Source organism: Bombina bombina, chromosome 2, assembly GCF_027579735.1.
Source record: "Bombina bombina isolate aBomBom1 chromosome 2, aBomBom1.pri, whole genome shotgun sequence".
In the NCBI taxonomy this organism is placed as follows: domain Eukaryota; kingdom Metazoa; phylum Chordata; class Amphibia; order Anura; family Bombinatoridae; genus Bombina; species Bombina bombina.
Genome location: NC_069500.1, coordinates 364536779 through 364557359, shown reverse-complemented (window position 1 = coordinate 364557359; position 20581 = coordinate 364536779). Strand labels below are relative to the sequence as shown.

Sequence of the window (20581 nt, the reverse complement as noted above, 5' to 3'; positions counted from 1 at the left end):
CCAATCTAGTTTCTCTGCAGCTGACTGCTTGGAAATTGAACGCTTGAAATCAAGCGTGGGTTTTCAAATTCTGTGATTGATACTCTGGTCCAAGCCAGAAAACCTGTGACTAGAAGGATTTACCATAAAATATGGAAAAAATATATCTGTTGGTGTGAATCCAAAGGATTCTCCTGGAGTAAGATTAAAATTCCAAAGATTCTCTCCTTTCTCCAAGAAGGTTTGGATAAAGGATTGTCAGCTAGTTCTCTAAAAGGACAGATTTCTGCATTATCCGTCTTGTTGCACAAACGACTGGCAGCTTTGCCAGATGTACAAGTTTTTGTTCAGGCTTTGGTTAGAATCAAGCCTGTTTACAGACCCATCACTCCTCCTTGGAGTCTAAATTTAGTTCTTTCAGTTCTTCAAGGGGTTGCTATTTCTTCTGCTAGAAGAGTTTCTGAATTATCTGCTTTGCAGTGTGATCCACCCTATCTGGTGTTCCATTCAGATAAGGTTGTTTTGCGTACTAAGCCTGGTTTTCTTCCAAAAGTTGTTTCCAACGAGAACATCAACCAGGAAATAGTTGTTCCTTCTTTGTGTCCGAATCCAGTTTCAAAGAAGGAACGTTTATTACACAATTTAGATGTTGTTTGTGCTTTAAAGTTCTATTTAGAAGCAACAAAAGATTTTAGACAAACCTCATCCTTGTTTGTCGTTTACTCTGGTAAGAGGAGAGGTCAAAAAGCTACTGCTACCTCTCTCTCTTTCTGGCTGAAAAGCATTATCGGCTTGGCTTATGAGACTGCCGGACGGCAGCCTCCTGACCGTATCACAGCTCACTCTACTAGGGCTGTGGCTTCCACATGGGCCTATAAGAACGAGGCTTCTGTTGACCAGATATGTAAGGCAGCGACTTGGTCTTCTCTGCACACTTTTGCCAAATTCTACAAATTTGATATTTTTGCTTCTTCGGAGGCTGTTTTTGGGAGAAAGGTTTTGCAAGCCGTGGTGCCTTCTGTTTAGGTAACCTGATTTGCTCCCTCCCTTCATCCGTGTCCTAAAGCTTTGGTATTGGTTCCCACAAGTAATGGATGACGCCGTGGACCGGACACACCAATGTTGGAGAAAACAGAATTTATGCTTACCTGATAAATTACTTTCTCCAACGGTGTGTCCGGTCCACAGCCCGCCCTGGTTTTTTTAATCAGGTTGAAAAAATTTTTCTTTATACACTACAGTCACCACGGCACCCTATAGTTTCTCCTTTTTCTCCTAACCGTCGGTCGAATGACTGGGGGGCGGAGCCAGAGGGGGAGCTATATGGACAGCTCTTGCTGTGTGCTCTCCTTGCCTTTCCCTGTGGGGGAGAACATTTCCCACAAGTAATGGATGACGCCGTGGACCGGACACACCGTTGGAGAAAGTAATTTATCAGGTAAGCATAAATTCTGTTATCCTTGACCAACTGCTAATTTAGATTTCTGGTAAAAAGTTCCCAAGTTGGATTGGGGCCATTTCCACTCTGGCTAAACGTACTACTATTGGACCCTTTAGACATAAAGTTAGAATCTTTTCATAGAAGCGCCTTTTTCCATGCAGGTTATATTCTCATACCGGCTATTTCTATTAATGATGTATTTGCTGTATATACTTACTGGTTGTCTAGTCTTTCAGAACGGTATTCTGATGACTTTGTTAGTGCAAATCTATTGGGTTTGATTCCGAGTGCCAATTCTTTTATTTGTGATGCTGTTTTTTATATTATGAAGATTAATGTCCAAGGCATGTCTTTGGAAGTCCTTGCCAGGAGGGCCTTGTGGCTTAAATCCTAGTCTGCTGAAATTGTGTCTAAATCTAGATTTTCTCTTTCCTTGCAGAGAAAGAACTTATTTGTTCTGATTTAGATTATATTATTTCTACTGTTACTGGATGTAAAAGGGCTTTTCTTCCTCAAGACAGAACATCTAGAGGGAAATCTAAAACTTCTAATTGTTTTCGTTCCTTTCGTCAGCATATGGAACAGAAAGCTTACTCCTCTGCTCAAAAGCAAGGTTCCTCTGGTTCAGTCTGTTCCAGATCCCTGGGTTCATATTATTGTTTCTCAGGGATATCAAATAAGATTTAGAACAATGCCTCCTAGAGAGTGGTTTTTCCTGGCCAATATTCCAAGAAATCCTGTAAAAACTCAAGCTTTTCTTCAATCTGTCTCAGATTTAGAAGATGTGGGAGTGATTGTTCCAGTTCCTTTGCAGGAACAGGGAATTTTATTTTATCCAAATTTCTTCATTGTTCCACAGAAGGAAAGTACTTGTAGACAAGTTCTAGATCTAAAGGCACTGAACAGCTTTGTAAGGATTCCATCTTTCAGAATGGAAACTATCCAGACTATTTTTCCTTTTGTTTAGCAAGGTCAGTTTATGTCCACAATAGATTTAAAGGATGCTTACTTTCATGTTCCTATTTGCAGAGATCATTTCCAGTTTCTGAGGTTTGCCTTTCTGTACAGGCATTTGGAAATCCTAGGTCTCATGATTGCAGCCTCAGTTGCAATTCCATTTACTCAATTTTGCATGAGGCCTCTTCGGCTTTGTATTCTTTGTCAGTGATGCAGGGATTATACTCGCTGCCTCAAAGGATATTTTTGTATCCTAGTACAAGTCAGTCTTTAACTTGGTGGCAGGATCTTAAGTTTATTATTCAGGGGGCTTCTTTTGCTCATCCTACCTGGACTGTAATCACTACAGATGCAAGTCTCCCAGGCTGGGGAGCTGTCTGGGGGTCTCTGACAGCACAGGGAGTTTGGGATCCTTGAGAGGTGAGGTAACCAATCAATGTTCTAGAACCCTGTGTAATTTTCAAGGCCATTTAAGTTTGGACTTTGGTGAAAAGGAAGTCTCATCTCCGTTTCCAGACAGACAATGTCACAGCAGTAGCTTATATCAACCATTAGGGGCAACTCACAGTTCCCTGGCAATGATGGAGGTGTCTCGGATTCTTTCGTGGGCAGAAGCTAATTCTTGTCTGTTCTCTGCAATTCATTTTCCAGGAGTGAATAACTGGGAAGCAGACTTTCTCAGCCATCGATCTCTCCATCCAGGGGAGTGGTCTCTTCACCAGGATATGTTCAATCAGATTGTGGATCTTTGGGATCTTCCAGAATTAGATTTGATAGCCTCTTGTCTGAACAACAAACTTCCCAGGTACTTTGTGAGGTCCAGGGATCCTCATGCAGAGTTAGTGGATGCTCTAGTAGTTCCTTGGTCTTTTCAGCCATCTTATCTGTTTGTGCCTCTGGTTCTTCTTCACATAGTTATTTCCAAGATTATGCTAGAGAAGTAGTTTATAATTCTGATTGCCCTAAATTGGTCTTGCAGGATTTGGTATGCGGATCTTGTTCAGATGTCCAGTTGCCCTCCTTTGCCTCTACCTCTGTCGTCAGACCTTCTGTCCCAAGGTCCAATTTTCTACCTGGATCTCAATTCTCTGAACTTGATGGCATGAGAATTGAATGCTTAGTCCTTAGATATAGGGGTTTCTCTGATTTTGTGCTTGAAACCCTTATTCAGACTCATAAGCCTGTAACGAGGAAAATCTATCACAAGGTCTTGAAGGTCTTTATTTCATGTTTTTTTCCTAGAATTTTTCAGTGTTTGCAGGATGGTCTAGATAATCTGCCAGTTCTCTTAAGGGGCAGATTTCTGCTCTTTCAGTTGTGTTCCACAGAAAGATTGCAAATCTTCCTGATGTTCACAGTTGTGTTCAGGCTCTGATTCATATTAAACCTGTTATCAAGCCTATTTCTCCCCCATGGAATCTTGGAACCTGTGTTAAGCGTGTTGCAGGCTCCTCCTTTTGAACCTATGCATAAATTGGGCATAAACCTACTATCTTAGAAAGTGTTATTTCTTTTGGCTATTTCTTCTTCTAGAAGAGTTTGAGTTTTCTGCTCTTTCTTGTGAACCACCTTATCTGATTTTTCATTAGTATGAGGCTGTTTTACAGACGTAATTTTTGCCTAAAGTTGTTTCTTCAGATAACATTAGCAGATTGATTGTTGTTTCTTCTTTGTGTCCTCATCTTAAGAATGCTTCTAAAATATATTTTGCATTATTTGTTCTTTTTTCTGGTCCTAGGAAGGGTCTGACGTATTTTGCTGTTTCTCTTACATGGTGTATCCAGTCCACGGATTCATCCTTACTTGTGGGATATTCTCAATCCCTACAGGAAATGGCAAAGAGAGCACACAGCAGAGCTGTCCATATAGCTCCCCTCAGGCTCCGCCCCCCCAGTCATTCTCTTTGCCGCTCTAACAAGTAGCATCTCCACGGGAGTGTAAAGAGTATGTGGTGTTAGATTTGTAGTTTTTATTTCTTCAATCAAGAGTTTGTTATTTTAAAATAGTGCCGGTTTGTACTATTTACTCTGAGGCAGAAAGTGATGAAGATTTCTGCTGAGAGGAAAAAGATTTTAGCATGTTGTAACTAAAATCCATTGCTGTTCCCACACAGGACTGTTGAGTACCGGAGAACTTCAGTTGGGGGGAACAGTTTGCAGGCTTAACTGCTTAAGGTATGCTCAGTCATTTTTTTTCTAACAAGACTTGGTAATGCTAGAAGACTGACAGAAATCCCCATGTGGGAAGGTAAGCCATATTCTCAGACTCAGCATAGAAGGATGGCTTAGTTAAAAGGGCTTAAATCACTGGTGGACACTGTTATGGGGAAAATCGATTATTTTTTAATATAATCTGATGTTTGCACAAGTGTTTATTATGTTTGGAACACTTTATAGGGTTTTTTTACGCCTGGCATAATTTTAGACACCTAAATTGACTCAGGAAGGCCCCACAACTCCGGAGTGAAGAGGGAGAGGGCCTAATTTTCGCGCCTCAGTTGCGCAGTTGTTTTGCAAGTCAGCTTCATGCAGCTTCACATGTAGAGTCCAGAGATTGCAGAAGGACTTCAGGGAGGCTTGTTTTTGTTCCAAAACTAATCTCCAAGGAAGGTAGGACCACAGTAGAGACTGTGGCATCGTGCTGTAGTGTGTTAAACCAGTGGCAGCTTCAATTTGCTCCGGTTTGGGCAATAAGGGGTTAATTGGCTTGAAACTTGGTGTGCAATCTTTTCAAAGCATTGGGATCATATGGTGTAAATTTCATAAAGATCGGATGTTTTTTTGAGATTTGGTAAAAAAGTGGGTGCTTTTTATTATTTAAAGGCACAGTAACGTTTTTTCAAAAAATGTATTTTTTTGTATTTAAGTGCTATCTAAGCCTGTCTAACATGTCTGAGCCCACAGATAGACCTTGTTCTATGTGTTTGAAAGCCATGGCGGTACCCCCATTGCATTTGTGTTTAAAGTGTGCTAAGGTATCTAAACATTTTAATGACCATGCAGTGACACTTTAACGGAAGGTAACGGAAGATGATTCTTTAACGGAAGGTAATGAGGATAGTCCTCCTTCCTCTCCCCATGTGTCTACACCAGTTACACCCGCGCAAGCGTTGCCTAGTACCTCTAGCGCATTGTGCCCTATTACATTACAACAATTAGCAGCAGTCATGGATAATTCCCTTGCGGCATTTCTATCCAAACTGCCAGTTTTACCAAAAAAGCGTGATAACTCAGTTTTAAGAACGGAGGATGAGCAATCAGAAGCTTTGGATGATTTATCTGTAGTACCCTCACAACACTCTGAAGTGGCAGTGAGGGATGGTCTGTCCGAGGGAGAAATTTCTGACACAGGAAAAATTTCTCAGCAGGCAGAGTCAGATTCATTAGCATTTAAATTTAAGCTGGAACACCTCCGCGTCCTGCTTAAGGAGGTTTTAGCTACGCTAGATGATTGTGACCCCGTGATGGTCCCAGAAAAATTGTGTAAAATGGACAGGTTTTTAGAGGTCCCTGTATACACTGATGCGTTTCCGATCCCAAAGAGGGAGGCGGATATTGTGACTAAGGAGTGGGAGAGACCAGGTGTACCTTTTGTTCCCCCCTATCTTTAAGAAAATGTTCCCCATAAATGACCCCAGGCGGGACGCGTGGCAGACGGTCTCTAAGGTGGAGGGAGCAGTTTCAACACTTGCTAAGCGTACAACTATACCAATAGAAGACAGTTGTGCTTTTAAAGACTCTATGGATAAAAAATTGGAAGGTTTGCTGAAGAAAATGTTTGTTCAGCAAGGTTTCCTTCTCCAGCCAATTGCCTGCATTATTCCTGTAACTGCTGCAGCGGCTTTTTGGTTTGAGGCGCTGGAGGAGTCGCTCCAGAGGGAGACTTCATATGACGAAGTCATGGATAGAATTCACGCTTTAAAGCTGGCTAATTCTTTTATCACTGATGCCGCTTTCCAATTAGCGAAGTTAGCGGCGAAAAATTCAGGTTTTGCCATTATGGAGCGAAGAACGCTTTGGCTCAAATCATGGTCGGCTGACGTGTCGTCCAAAACAAAATTACTAAACATTCCTTTCAAGGGAAAGACCCTTTTTGGTCCCGAGTTGAAAGAAATTATCGCGGATATCACTGGGGGGAAGGGTCAGGCCCTCCCGCAGGATAGACCGTTTAAGGCCAAAAATAAGGCAAATTTTCGCTCCTTTCGCAACTTCAGGAGCGGACCTGCTTCAACCTCTGCTGCCGCTAAGCAAGAGGATAAGGCTTCCCAGCCTAAAGCAACCTGGAAACCCTTGCAGGGCTGGAATAAGGGTAAACAAGCCAAGAAGCCTGCGCCTGCTGCCAAGACAGCATGAAGGGGTAGCCCCCGATCCGGGACCGGATCTAGTAGGGGGCAGACTTTCTCTCTTTGCTCAGGCTTGGGCAAGAGACGTTCCAGATCCCTGGGCATTAGAAATTGTTGCTCAGGGGTATCTTCTAGAATTCAAGGACTCTCCCCCAAGGGGAAGGTTCCACATTTCTCGTTTGTCTTCAGACCAGACAAAGAAACAGGCGTTCTTACTCTGTGTCGAAGATCTTCTAAAGATGGGAGTGATACACCCAGTTCCAATTGCAGAACAAGGACTGGGATTTTACTCAAACCTGTTCGTAGTTCCCAAAAAGGGAGGAACTTTCAGGCCAATCCTGGATCTAAAAATTCTAAACAAATTCCTCAGAGTTCCATCTTTCAAAATGGAAACCATTCGGACAATCTTGCCGATGATCCAGGAAGGTCAATATATGACTACCGTGGATCTAAAGGATGCGTACCTACATATTCCTATCCACAAAGATCATCATCAGTTCCTAAGGTTCGCCTTTCTGGACACACATTACCAGTTCGTGGCCCTTCCTTTCGGGTTGGCCACCGCTCCCAGAATTTTCACATAGGTGCTAGGGTCCCTTCTAGCGGTTCTAAGACCGCGGGGCATTGCAGTAGCACCTTACCTAGACGACATCTTAATACAGGCGTCGTCTTTTCACAGAGCCAAGGCTCATACGGACATAGTTCTGGCCTTTCTAAGGTCTCACAACCTTGGTGGAAGGTGAACGTAGAAAAAAGTTCTCTGTCCCCGCTCACAAGGGTTCCCTTCCTGGGAACACTAATAGACTCGGTAGAAATGAAAATCTTTCTGACAGAGGTCAGGAAGTCAAAGCTTTTGAATACTTGCCGAGTTCTTCATTCCATTCCTCGGCCTTCTGTGGCTCAGTGCATGGAGGTAATTGGTTTGATGGTTGCGGCAATGGACGTAGTCCCTTTTGCCCGAATTCATCTAAGACCACTGCAACTGTGCATGCTCAAACAGTGGAATGGGGATTATGCAGATTTGTCTCCTCAAATACAAATGGACCAGAATACCAGAGACTCTCTTCTCTGGTGGTTGTCTCAGGATCACCTGTCCCAGGGAATGAGTTTCCGCAGACCGGAGTGGATCATTGTCACGACCGATGCCAGTCTGTTAGGCTGGGGTGCGGTCTGGGACTCCCTGAAAGCTCAGGGTCTATGGTCTCGGGAAGAATCTCTTCTCCCGATAAACATTTTTGAACTGAGAGCGATATTCAATACGCTCCAGGCGTGGCCTCAACTAGCGGAGGCCAAATTCATCAGATTCCAGTCACCACTGTAGCGTACATCAATCATCAGGGGGGAACAAAGAGTTCCCTAGCGATGAAGGAAGTAACCAAGATCATCAATTGGGCGGAGGATCACTCCTGCCATCTATCTGCAATTCACATCCCAGGAGTAGACAACTGGGAGGCGGATTTTTCTGAGTCGTCAGATTTTCCATCTGGGGGAGTGGGAACTCCACCCGGAGGTTTTTGCTCAGCTGACCCATCTATGGGGCATTCCAGAATTGGATCTGATGGCGTCCCGTCAGAACACCAAACTTCCCCTTTACGGATCCAGATCCAGGGATCCCAAGGCGGCATTGATAGATGCTTTAGTAGCGCCTTGGTCATTCAGTCTAGCTTATGTCTTCCACAGTTTCCTCTTCTCCCTCGGCTAGTAGCCAGAATCAAACAGGAGAAGGCTTCGGTAATTCTGATAGCGCCTGCGTGGCCACGCAGGACTTGGTATGCAGACCTAGTGGACATGTCATCGGTTCCACCATGGAGACTGCCATCGAGGCAGGATCTTCTAATTCAAGGTCCATTCAAGCATCCAAATCTAGTTTCTCTGCAACTGACTGCTTGGAGATTGAACGCTTAATTGTAGCTAAGCGTTGGTTCTCTGAATCAGTGATAGATACTCTGATCCATGCCAGAAAGCCTGTCACCAGGAAAATTTACCATATGATATGGCGGAAATATCTTTGTTGGTGTGAATCCAAGGGTCACTCGTGGAGTAAGGTTAAGATTCCAAGGATATTGTCTTTTCTCCAAGAAGGATTGGAGAAAGGTTTGTCAGCTAGTTCCTTAAAGGGACAGATATCTGCTCTGTCTATCCTGTTACACAAGCGTCTGGCAGCTGTACCAGATGTTCAGGCGTTTGCGCAGGCCTTACTTAGAATCAAGCCTGTTTACAAACCAGTGGCTCCTCCATGGAGTCTAAACTTAGTTCTTTCAGTTCTTCAAGGGGTTCCGTTTGAACCTTTACATTCCATAGATATTAAGTTATTATCTTGGAAGGTTTTGTTTTTGGTAGCTATTTCTTCTGCTAGAAGAGTTTCTGAATTGTCTGCTTTGCAGTGTACTTCACCCTATCTGGTGTTCCATGCAGATAAGGTTGTTTTGCGTACCAAACCTGGTTTCCTTCCAAAAGTGGTTTCTAATAAGAATATTAACCAGGAAATTATTGTTCCTTCTCTGTGTCCTAATCCAGTTTCTAAGAAGGAACGACTGTTACACAATCTTGATGTGGTTCGGGCCTTAAAATTCTATTTAAAGACAACTAAAGATTTCAGATAAACATCATCTTTGTTTGTTGTCTATTCTGGTAAGAGGAGAGGTCAGAAGGGGACTGCTACCTCTCTTTCCTTCTGGCTGAAAAGCATCATCCGTTTGGCTTATTAGACTGCTGGACAGCAGCCTCCTGAACGAATTACAGCTCATTCCACTAGGGCTGTGGCTTCCACATGGGCTTTCAAGAATGAGGCTTCTGTTGAACAGATTTGTAAGGCAGCGACTTGGTCTTCACTGCATACATTTGCCAAATTTTACAAATTCGATACTTTTGCTTCTTCGGAGGCTATTTTTGGGAGAAAGGTTTTGCAAACAGTGGTGCCTTCCGTTTAGGTTACCTGACTTGTTCCCTCCCTTCATCCGTGTCCTAAAGCTTTGGTATTGGTATCCCACAAGTAAGGATGAATCCGTGGACTGGATACACCATGTAAGAGAAAACAGAATTTATGCTTACCTGATAAATTACTTTCTCTTACGGTGTTTCCAGTCCACGGCCCGCCCTGGCAATTAAGTCAGGTTCAAATTTATTTTTCTAAAACTACAGTCACCACTGCACCCTATAGTTTCTCCTTTTTCTCCTAACCGTCGGTCGAATGACTGGGGGGGCGGAGCCTGAGGGGAGCTATATGGACAGCTCTGCTGTGTGCTCTCTTTGCCACTTCCTGTAGGGATTGAGAATATCCCACAAGTAAGGATGAATCCGTGGACTGGATACACCGTAAGAGAAAGTAATTTATCAGGTAAGCATAAATTCTGTTTTCTTTAGCCTCTTGAATAAAACTTTTGATTCACAAAGCTTATTTGGAGGCAGGTCAGCCTCACCCACAGCGGATTACTGCTCATTCTACTAGGTCAGTTGCCACTTTTTGGGCTTTTAAGAATGAGGCTTTGTTTGACCGGATTTGCAAGGCAGCTACTTGTTCTTCTTTGCATACTTAAATTCTACCATTTTTATGTTTTTGCATCTTCTGAAGCAACATTTGGTAGAAAGGTTCTTCATGCAGTTGGCTGAGTTTGATTTTTTCACCTGTTTGCTTATATTAAGTGCATTAAAAATGTATTGTGGTTGTGGATTTATTCTATCAGTGAAAAAAGATTAGTTCCCAAGAAATAAACGATTGTGGACTCTCACGACCTGTATGAACGAGAACATAATTTATGCTTACCTTATAAATACATTTCTTTCATGGTTGTGAGTCCATAAGACCCCACCCGTGTGTTTTTCTGGGGTTAGAATTTTTTTTACCCTGTCCTTGTATGTCTCATTCCTTTTTCTTACCTCACATGCTTGGCTATACGTTAGACTGAGGTATGTGTGAGGTGGGAGGGATTTGATAGGGCTCTTGGGGTTATGGAATCTTCTCTTCCTCCTAGTGGTAGAGAAGAGTAATTCCCAAGAGTAAAGGATTGTGGATGCCAGATTGCCCAGAAGTTATGCTGATATTTGTGAATGGTAATACTAGGGGTATATTTTCAAAATATAATTGGAATATCTTTATTACCATGGTAAAAATTATGGCTTTGGCAAAGTATTTTTTATTGCCTGTGATTAGAGGTTTATCCATGTAGAAATTGCATATATTCTTCTTGAAACTTGTGCTAATGTGTAGCTTAATGAAAAGCAAATGATTATAAAATAATTTGCTGCTTTGTGTTTCTGTTTGATGTAGAACCATCTCAAAACTGGAATCACAGATCAAACAAGTGGAGCATGAAAATATGAATAAACTGCGTCATATTGCTGAAGGTAGATTGTGGCAATCCAGTTCTAGGTGAGTTAGATTTATTTTTTATGTCTCACATTCTATGAAGGCAGCATATAGAAATATTTCTAAGTTTAAGTATTATGAGGGATGTTGCACTTTTGAATAATTTTCTAAGATTCTTAAATTATTTACTTACTTATTTGTGAGACATTTGAATACTTTTTACCAAAATGCAAATAGCACAAGAAAGATTGCCCTTAATTTTATATTATGTTTTAGTGCAGTTGTATCTTTAAAGAATAATCACACACTCCCATACTAATTTATTAAATCAATAACCAGCCAGATGCTTCTCACACACACACACACTCACACTCACACACTTGCTTTAAAATCACTTGAACTCTTTAATTTGATTAAAGTGGTGTCTGCTGCTGAGGTGAATAATATGTAAATAATGCCAAAGTTGTAGGCTCCTGCTATGACAGGATCTGTGATTTCTAAAATTATATTATGAGTCTACTTCTGTCTACGGCTAAGCTCCTTCTATAGCGGGAGCCGAAATTACTTTTACTCTATATTTCTATTCCTACACAGCAAAACAGTTGTTTATCATATTAAATCAACATGGTAAGCTATATTAAAAAGACAGACTATGCTTTCGTGCGCATTTCACATAACACTTCCTCGGAGGGGAATGCGCCGGCTGGATTTGTGTGTTTTTATATTATCTTAAATCCCTTCTCTTTTATTCAGTTTGGGTCCATCTTGTAAAGTTGTTTTTTTGATCATTGGTTGATGATGTTGTAATATGTTTGGTTCTTGCCAATCACTATGCTTATGATGTATTCGTTGCATAAACCAATGAGGGCTGCAGCAACATTTCCAAATTGTTGTGATAGGCTAATCGTGTTTACTTTATTAGTTTCATTCATATGTTTTTGACATTTTTATTTTTGTTTTATGATTGTGATTGCAGTGTGATTTTCACGATCACCTTACGTTTCTACTTATTAGTGTCTTATCATGTTGCGTTCAGTATTAATCCTTCTTGGGACCATTTAATATGTATCTTGATTTATGTTGTTATTGGCTAAACTTATATGTTGTGTGCAACCTTTTATCAGCTGATATGCATATTTTGTGTGCTTAGATGTCCCCATTCATTATTTTATAGATTTTCTAATATCTTAATAAGATGAATATTGCAATCACTATGGGGATAGTCTTTGTCTTTGTATATCCTTTCTTGGTCTTTGTTAGTTTATTTACCTGCCATTCATTTATTATGAACCTATCATTGTAGTGTATTAGTTGCTCCTTTTCGGATCGTACTGTAATGTTTTTAACATTTGTGACGGACTCCGGATACCCCGACTGGGTATCTCCGCCAAAAGAACCTTCTTTACCCTGGAACTTGTAGCTGTAGACGAAAGTGATTATAGCAAATAGCCAACCCTAATAAACAGACGAGACCAGCATTAAGGTGAAACACGAACAGCCTTTATTGAGACAAACACACAGCTTATATACACATTTGCTTTATCTGATCAAGAGAGCACTGTCCCTCCAGACAGGCTTGCGCCTCCATAGGCACATAGAGATCCCATAATAGCTATGTCATATTTTTGTGGTGATCTCAAGGGAGCAGCGGCTATTCCAGGGTACAGTTGGAGAGCTACGGGCCCCTAGATGTCCCAGTCCAAAAAGCGTCATGATCCGTGGCTGGGGGCCGGAGCGGTAGCCAGGCAAAGTTACTCAGGAACAGTTGGGTGTCAGAACCCCAGGTTCCTGAGTGAGTTCCCCCTTAGTAATCACCCCAACCCATGCCCATCAAAGGTATGACAAGTCCCCAGAAGAGCGGAGCTCTTGAGCAAAGGGCTTCGGAAGCGACCTAGGTTAAAGTCCAGCGGGTATCTCTAGCTATCCCAGCCGGCGAATAGTTCCATAAGATTTCGGCTGGGACTTGCCAAGGCCGGAAGGGGCAATGCGGGGTAGTGATCAGCTCTTTCAGGGAAAAGTTCAAACACTGTAACAAACAAACGGGAATTGGTGGAAAACACAGTTATCCAAATATGGAAGGGGTTGTCCTGGCAGCCTGGTATCCGTGACAGTGCTTCCCCCTTGCAGTACAGCAGACCCAGCTAGATCCTGAATGGTTAGCTTGGGGCTGTCCTATGATGTCATTCCAATTCAGTTTGCAAGTAGAGGCCATCTGCACTACCGTTACTATTTACTGGCTGATACTGAATTGTGAAGTTAAATGGCTGCGAGGCTAAGCTCTACCGCAACAGGCATCCATTGTCCCTGGAAACCCTATTAAGCCATACCAGGAGATTGTAGTTCGTGAGAACTGAAAAAGACCTTCTGTACAAGTAAGGTTGCAATTTCTTGAGAGCCCACACCAGTGCCAAACACTACACTGCCGCATAGCCCACTTCCCTAGGCAGTAGTTTTCGGCTGATGTAGGCTGGCTACAGGGTGCTCGCGGTCCTCCTCATCCACCTGGCTCAGCACTGCTCCCAACCCGAACATGGAGGCATCTTTATGGACTCAAAAGCTTTTGAATGGGTTAGGAGCGGCCAGGATAGGGGCAGAAACTAATGCTGAAAGGCAGCCTCACACTCAGGGCACTACAGGACTTGCCGGGGTAAGTGTTTTCAGGGGTTTGGCCAGGGTGCTGTAGTTGGGGACAAACTTGCAGTAGTACCCTGCAGTGCCAAGAAAAGCCAGGACTTGGGTCTTGGTTTTGGGGGTTGGCCAGTTAGCGACTGCCTCAATCTTGGCCGGCTCTGGCCTCTGCTTCCCACAGCCCACTCGGTGTCCAAGGTACTGGACCTCCGATCTCCCTACTTTGCCCTTGTCTGACTTCAGAGTCAGAGCCACAGCCCTGATGCGGTCCAAGACGGTACCTAGTTGAACCAAGTTTTCCTCCCAGGTATCGCTGTAGATCGCAATGTCATCCAGGTATGCAGAGGCATAATCCTGGAGGCCATCTAGGAGGCGATCTGCCATCCTCTGAAACACCGGAGCATTCTTCATCCCAAACTGCATACTCTTAAACTGGTACAGGCCAAAAGGGGTGATGAATGCCGACTTCGGAATAGATTCCGGGTCCAGAGTAATCTGCCAGTAACCCTTGCAGAGATTTAACGTCAAACGTCAAAAATTATGTTGCATGTAGGGTCAGATAGACTGAAACGTTGTGCTTTTTGTGATGTCCCAATAAATAAGAATTGGACATTTCTTCAAGTGGTGCTGCTTCCTTTTTGTATTTTTGCCATTGTTTGGAGTATGTGCAGGACCCCTGGAGCGTGCACCAGATTGCGGCAAGTGCTGGGCTATTTTTCACTTTTCTACAAGAGATCTTACGTCAGAAAGTTACCCTGGGTGATGCGGTCTAATAGCTCATCCACCTGGGGCAGAGGATAGGCGTCTATCGTGGTCTAGTCATTAAGCCTTCGGTAGTCTATACAGAAGCGGGTTGTGTCGTCCCGCTTGGGCACAAGCACTACCGTGGATGCCCAGGGACTTTTGGATGGCTCTATAACTACCCATATCAAGCATATTCCTAATTTCGCTGCGCATGTCTTCCCTAACTGATTTGGAGACCCAGTACACTGGCTGCCGCAAGGTCGCCTGTCCTGGGGTCTCTACCTGGTGCACCGCTACCGTGGTGTACCCAGGGTCTGTGGAGAACATGTCCTGTCGGCTCTGTAGTACCTGCCTGACTTGCTTCCGCTGCACAGTCCCTATCCGCTCATCTACTCTTATGTCCCCTACGCCTGCCGGCGCCCTTCTCTGCCCAGGCAGCTCCGGCATTGGGAGACTCTCCGAGTCCTCCATGGCCAGAGCACATATGACGGGTACCTCATCTGGTCTTTCCCGGTACACCTTCAGCATGTTCACATCAAAGGTCCGGCGGATTCATTCATCTGTAATACTACCTACCTGGTAGCCAAATGTTCAAAGCCTCCATAGCTGCTGGGTGAGCTCAGCAGTAAACGGAGTCCCTTGGTCCGAGATAATCTCCGGGGGAAACCCACTCTGGCAAAGATCCGGAGCAGGGCATCGGCTACTGTCTCTTCCTGGATGTTTGGGGGGATTGCCTCTGGATACCGGGTAGTGTCTTCTACCGTCCGTATGTATCTCTTCCCCGAGGGGCTAGGATGGGGCAAGGGGCAGATGATGTCAACAGCTATCCTGCTGAACAGTTCGTCGATGATAGGGAGGGGATGCAGGGAAGCTTTGGAGTGGTCACCTTTCTTCCCTACCCTCTGACAGATGTCACAATTGCAGCAGTACCCCCGTAATCCCTGGCCAGAAAAAGGTATGGGTAAGTCGGTGGCGGGTCCGCGTAATCCCTAGATGTCCTGCCAGGGGATTGTTGTGCCCTATGCGTAGTAGGTCGTATCAATACTTTTGCCGTACCACTAACTGTCGCTTTGGCATCTACCTGCTCCCATCACCCTCTGTTACCCAGTACAGAAGTCCTCTGTCCCACTCAAAGCGGTCCCTCCTAACCCACCTGGGTCTGTCCCCACCCGAGCGCAGTAGGAGGCTAACGTCTGGTTACTTAACATCTCCTGGGCAAAGTTGTAGGGAGAAGCCCTAAGTGCTTTTGCATGGAGTCTGGCTTGTTGGCGGGTGGGGACGGGGCAAGCATCCATTGGGGCATCCATAAGAAAGGAGTATGCAAGATGGCCCAAGTCATTCCCTAGCAGCACTTCGGCTGGCAAATGGCACCCCAGTTCAAGTGGAACTGTGCTGTGGGGATCCGTAGCACCTTACCCCCAGCCACACGAACCGCAACTGACTTTCCTGTCTGGTCCGACTTGGGGACTAGGTGTGGCTGGACAAGAGTAATGGTGGCTCTGCTGTCCTGTAACCCTTGGGCCTGACGGCCAGTAATCCATACTGGCTGGCGATGATGGAGCTGGTTGTCGCCAACTGCCGCCTTTATCAAGTCTACCTCATGTAGGACCCCAAACTCCTCCTCTGGCCAAGTGGCTGAAGTAGCGGAGCTTTCGGACTCCAAACAATGGGCTGCTGCTCGGGAAACGCCAGCAGGTGCTCTGGTCCAGTTTGCTGGAAGAGGATTCCATGGGCAGTTGGACTGTACATGGCCCACTGATCACACCCGAAGCACCGGATTCCCATCCTCCGGGTTGGACTGGGGCCAGCAGGACAGGGTTGAGCAGGCGGGGCTGAAGGGTACCGGCTGGCTGCTGGAAGACGCAAAGGGGCTGCCGGAGGACGGCATCACTGGTTGAGTTGCAAGCTCAGGTATCTTCTGTGGTATCTGTGGCTTGGTCTGTTTTCCTTTACTTCAGGGAAAAGGCAAGAGGACATTTTAAGTCTCAGATAATAGGGTTTGTGCTCCACATGCTGCTACGCAGGTTTGTCTTCCAAGTTAGTGAGGAGGATTCCCCTGTAGAGGCTGAAATCTCAGATCTGGACAGTATAATTCCTTTGTCTGTTACTGAAGTGGTATCCTTCAGTTGTTTGCTTCAAAGCCTCTTATATTATCAGGAGGTCTTGGCTGACTGGATGACACCGATCCCTATCGTTGTCTTTCCTTTGGAGTTTTGTGGACTTTATCATTTCTATATTTTTCTTTCCTCTCTGGAAGGGTTCTAGACGTGCTGTGAGATGTTCACAGGAATGTTAGAGAATCTGGGGATATTTCTCCCTGTCTCAAGTCCTTTTTAGGATTTCCTGTCGCTATTTCTCTTGAAATGCACGGTGTCTTTTAGTAGAAGGGAACTTTCTACTTTTAATCAGAGAACTTAGATCTCTACGGAGATAATCTAGTTTTCTTTCTGACATAGGTAAGAAGCTGGAGGTTTAATTGTTCATTTAGAGCAATGTCTTGTCTTATTAGACTTGCTGTACTAGCTGCCGGGCATTGTGGCTGAAATTTATTGTCAGCTGAGAAGCCTACCTGTTGTTTAGTGGTACAGCCTAGGCTTTATAGTTCTGCAGTTGCAGATTCAATTCTTTCTATTTACTCTAAACACACGCTTCTAATGTCTCCTTTTAAGGATGAGTTTGTTTGGGTCATGCCTTTTCAAGTCCAATCTAAGTTTTCCTCCCAGGGGCAGATTTCTCTTTCTACAGTATCTGCAATTCAAGTAGGATGAGAGGCATTCCTTGAACTGGATTCAGGGTCTTCATCTCTGGGAGTGACAGTTCCAGTCCCAGTTTGGGAACGGGATATAGGTATTTGCCTCATATATTTCAGATTCTGTCCTTCAAAGTAGTATCCTTTCTACTTTGGTTCTAGTGGGCCTGTTCATAACGAACTTAGACCTGAGAGATTTGTTTCATTAATTAGAATCTTCTCTAGTTTTCTTAGTTTGTGCCATCCCAGTCAGACTTTTAGGTCTTGGGATATTGCAAGTGTGTTTTTATGGACAATATATAGTTCAGGTATCATCCTGACTTCGAGCTAACTCTCTTTTCAGAGATCTTGTCCAATCTTCTTTTCCGGGGAAGGGAAATGAATCTGGAGAAGGGTTCCCTTGTTCTATCCACAAGGGTAATTTATTTAGGACTACCGCCACAATACCCTGAATGCACCCGATTTCGTTTGATCTCGGAAATTATGCAGGGTCAGGTCTGGTCAGTACCTGGATGGGAGACCGCCTGGGAATACCAGGTGCGGTATGCTTGGACCTTTGATTCTTTATCTAGGAGATGTCTTTCAGAGGTCAGAAAATCACGGATTTATTCATTTTCGCCACTCTGCAGTCTTCTCTCCGGCCAACAGTAAGTTTTAGTGGCCGGTGGATAGTTTAGCCATCTTGCAACCGGGAGGTTGGGAGTTTGGATTTAGCTGCAGTTGATTTTTCTTCACTTTTCACTGACCCTGTGTATGGAGGGAATTTGTCTGATGGTATTCCATGGACATCATTCCTTTTGCTATTTTTCATGACATGGAAAACTTTAGGGTCTGTCTTAAAGGATAGATTTAGATCAGATGACAAGAGACTTTCTTCTGTAGTATTTTTTCAGGAGTATCTATCTCCGGGCGCGTGTTTCTGGAGATATTCCTGGGTGATGGGTCTTTAAGGATTATGGACTCGGAAGTGTCTGCTCTCCTCTTTAAACATCTTGGAGTTCAGAGCAATTCGCAATGCTCTGATGACTTGACCTTGTCGTCCCTAGCTTGGTTCCAGTCGGACAATATCACCCCTAGGGTTTATATCAACCATTAGGGAGGAACTAGGGGTTCCTTAGCCATGTAGGAGGTGACTTGGATTGTTCAGTGGGAGGAAGCTCACATTTGCTGTCGGTCATCCACTTTCCAGGGCTGGACATTTGGGAGTAGGACTTCTAAACAGACTGATTAATTAATCCCGGGGAGTGAGCATTTCCATCCGGAAGTGTTCTCTAGGTAGACCCTCACATAGGGGGTTTTAGGAGTTGGCTTCTGTGGGCATTTCGACAGAACGCCAAGTTTTGAAGGTACGGTTTATGGTCGTGATCCGCAGACCGTCCTGATAGATGTTTTGACGTTTTTTTTGGATTTCAGTCTTGCATACCTTTTTCCTCTGCTTGTTCTCTTTCCATTACTCTTATTTTCAGATGAGAGCGGCTGTGATTTCTTTCATGTAATTAGCAAGAGTCCATGAGCTAGTGACGTATGGGATATACATTCCTACCAGGAGGGGCAAAGTTTCCCAAACCTTAAAATGCCTATAAATACACCCCTCACCACACCCACAATTCAGTTTTACAAACTTTGCCTCCGATGGAGGTGGTGAAGTAAGTTTGTGCTAGATTCTACGTTGATATGCGCTCCGCAGCAAGTTGGAGCCCGGTTTTCCTCTCAGCGTGCAGTGAATGTCAGAGGGATGTGAGGAGAGTATTGCCTATTTGAATGCAGTGATCTCCTTCTACGGGGTCTATTTCATAGGTTCTCTGTTATCGGTCGTAGAGATTCATCTCTTACCTCCCTTTTCAGATCGACGATATACTCTTATATATACCATTACCTCTGCTGATTCTCGTTTCAGTACTGGTTTGGCTTTCTACAAACATGTAGATGAGTGTCCTGGGGTAAGTAAATCTTATTTTCTGTGACACTCTAAGCTATGGTTGGGCACTTTATTTATAAAGTTCTAAATATATGTATTCAAACATTTATTTGCCTTGACTCAGAATGTTCAACATTCCTTATTTTTCAGACAGTCAGTTTCATATTTGGGATAAATGCATTTGTTTCAATCATTTTTTCTTACCTTAAAAAATTTTGACTTTTTCCCTGTGGGCTGTTAGGCTCGCGGGGGCAGAAAATGCTTCATTTTATTGCGTCATTCTTGGCGCGGACTTTTTTGGCGCAAAATTTTTTTTCTGTTTCCGGCGTCATACGTGTCGCCGGAAGTTGCGTCATTTTTTGACGTTTTTTTGCGTCAAAAATGTCGGCGTTCCGGATGTGGCGTCATTTTTGGCGCCAAAAGCATTTAGGCGCCAAATAATGTGGGCGTCTTTTTTGGCGCTAAAAAATATGGGCGTCATTTTTGTCTCCACATTATTTAAGTCTCATTATTTATTGCTTCTGGTTGCTAGAAGCTTGTTCACTGGCATTTTTTTCCCATTCCTGAAACTGTCATTTAAGGAATTTGATCAATTTTGCTTTATATGTTGTTTTTTTCTTTTACATATTGCAAGATGTTCCACGTTGCAACTGAGTCAGAAGATACTTCAGGAAAATCACTGCACAGTGCTGGAGCTACCAAGCTAAGTGTATCTGCTATAAACTTTTGGTATCTGTTTCTCCAGCTGTTATTTGTATTGCATGTCATGTCAAACTTATTAATGCAGATAAAATTTCCTTTAGTACTGTTACATTACCTGTTGCTGTTCCGTCAACATCTAATTTTCAGAGTGTTCCTGATAACATAAGAGATTTTATTTTTTAAATCCATTAAGAAGGCTATGTCTGTTATTTCTCCTTCTAGTATACATAAAAGTCTTTTAAAACTTCTCTTTTTTCAGATGAATTTTTAAATGAACATCATCATTCTGATACTGATAATGGTTCTTCTGGTTCAGAGGTTTCTGTCTCAGAGGTTGATGCTGATAAATCTTTGTATTTGTTCAAGATGGAATTTATTCGTTCTTTACTTAAAGAAGTGTTATTTGCATTAGAAATAGAGGATTCTGGTCCTCTTGATACTAAATGTAAACGTTTAAATAAGGTTTTTAAATCTCCTGTAGTTATTCCAGAAGTATTTTATCTCCCTGATGCTATTTCTGAAGTAATTTCCAGGGAATGGAATAATTTGGGTAATTTATTTACTCCTTCTAGACGTTTAAGCAAATTATATCCTGTGCCATCTGACAGATTAGAGTTTTTTGGGACAAAAATCCCTAAGGTTATGGGGCTGTCTCTACTCCTGCTAATGTACTACTATTCCTACGGCAGATAGTACTTCATTTAAGGATCCTTTAGATAGGAAAATTGAATCCTTTCTAAGAAAAGCTTACTTATGTTCAGGTAATCTTCTTAGACCTGCTATATTTTTAGCGGATGTTGCTGCAGCTTCAACTT

General features: G+C 43.4%; 1 protein-coding gene and 1 pseudogene across 1 annotated transcript in view; both read left to right on the top strand.

Moving 5' to 3' along the window:
* The window catches only part of MPHOSPH9 (M-phase phosphoprotein 9), an 855600-nt gene that overhangs the window by 558874 nt on the left and 276145 nt on the right, over positions 1 to 20581 (top strand). Inside the window, exon 15 of the mRNA XM_053699773.1 lies at positions 10987 to 11088. Within this exon, the coding sequence (XP_053555748.1) occupies positions 10987 to 11088 (102 nt within the window). The remainder of the gene's footprint in view (positions 1 to 10986; positions 11089 to 20581) is intronic.
* LOC128651000 (uncharacterized) lies at positions 17577 to 17695 on the top strand (annotated as a pseudogene).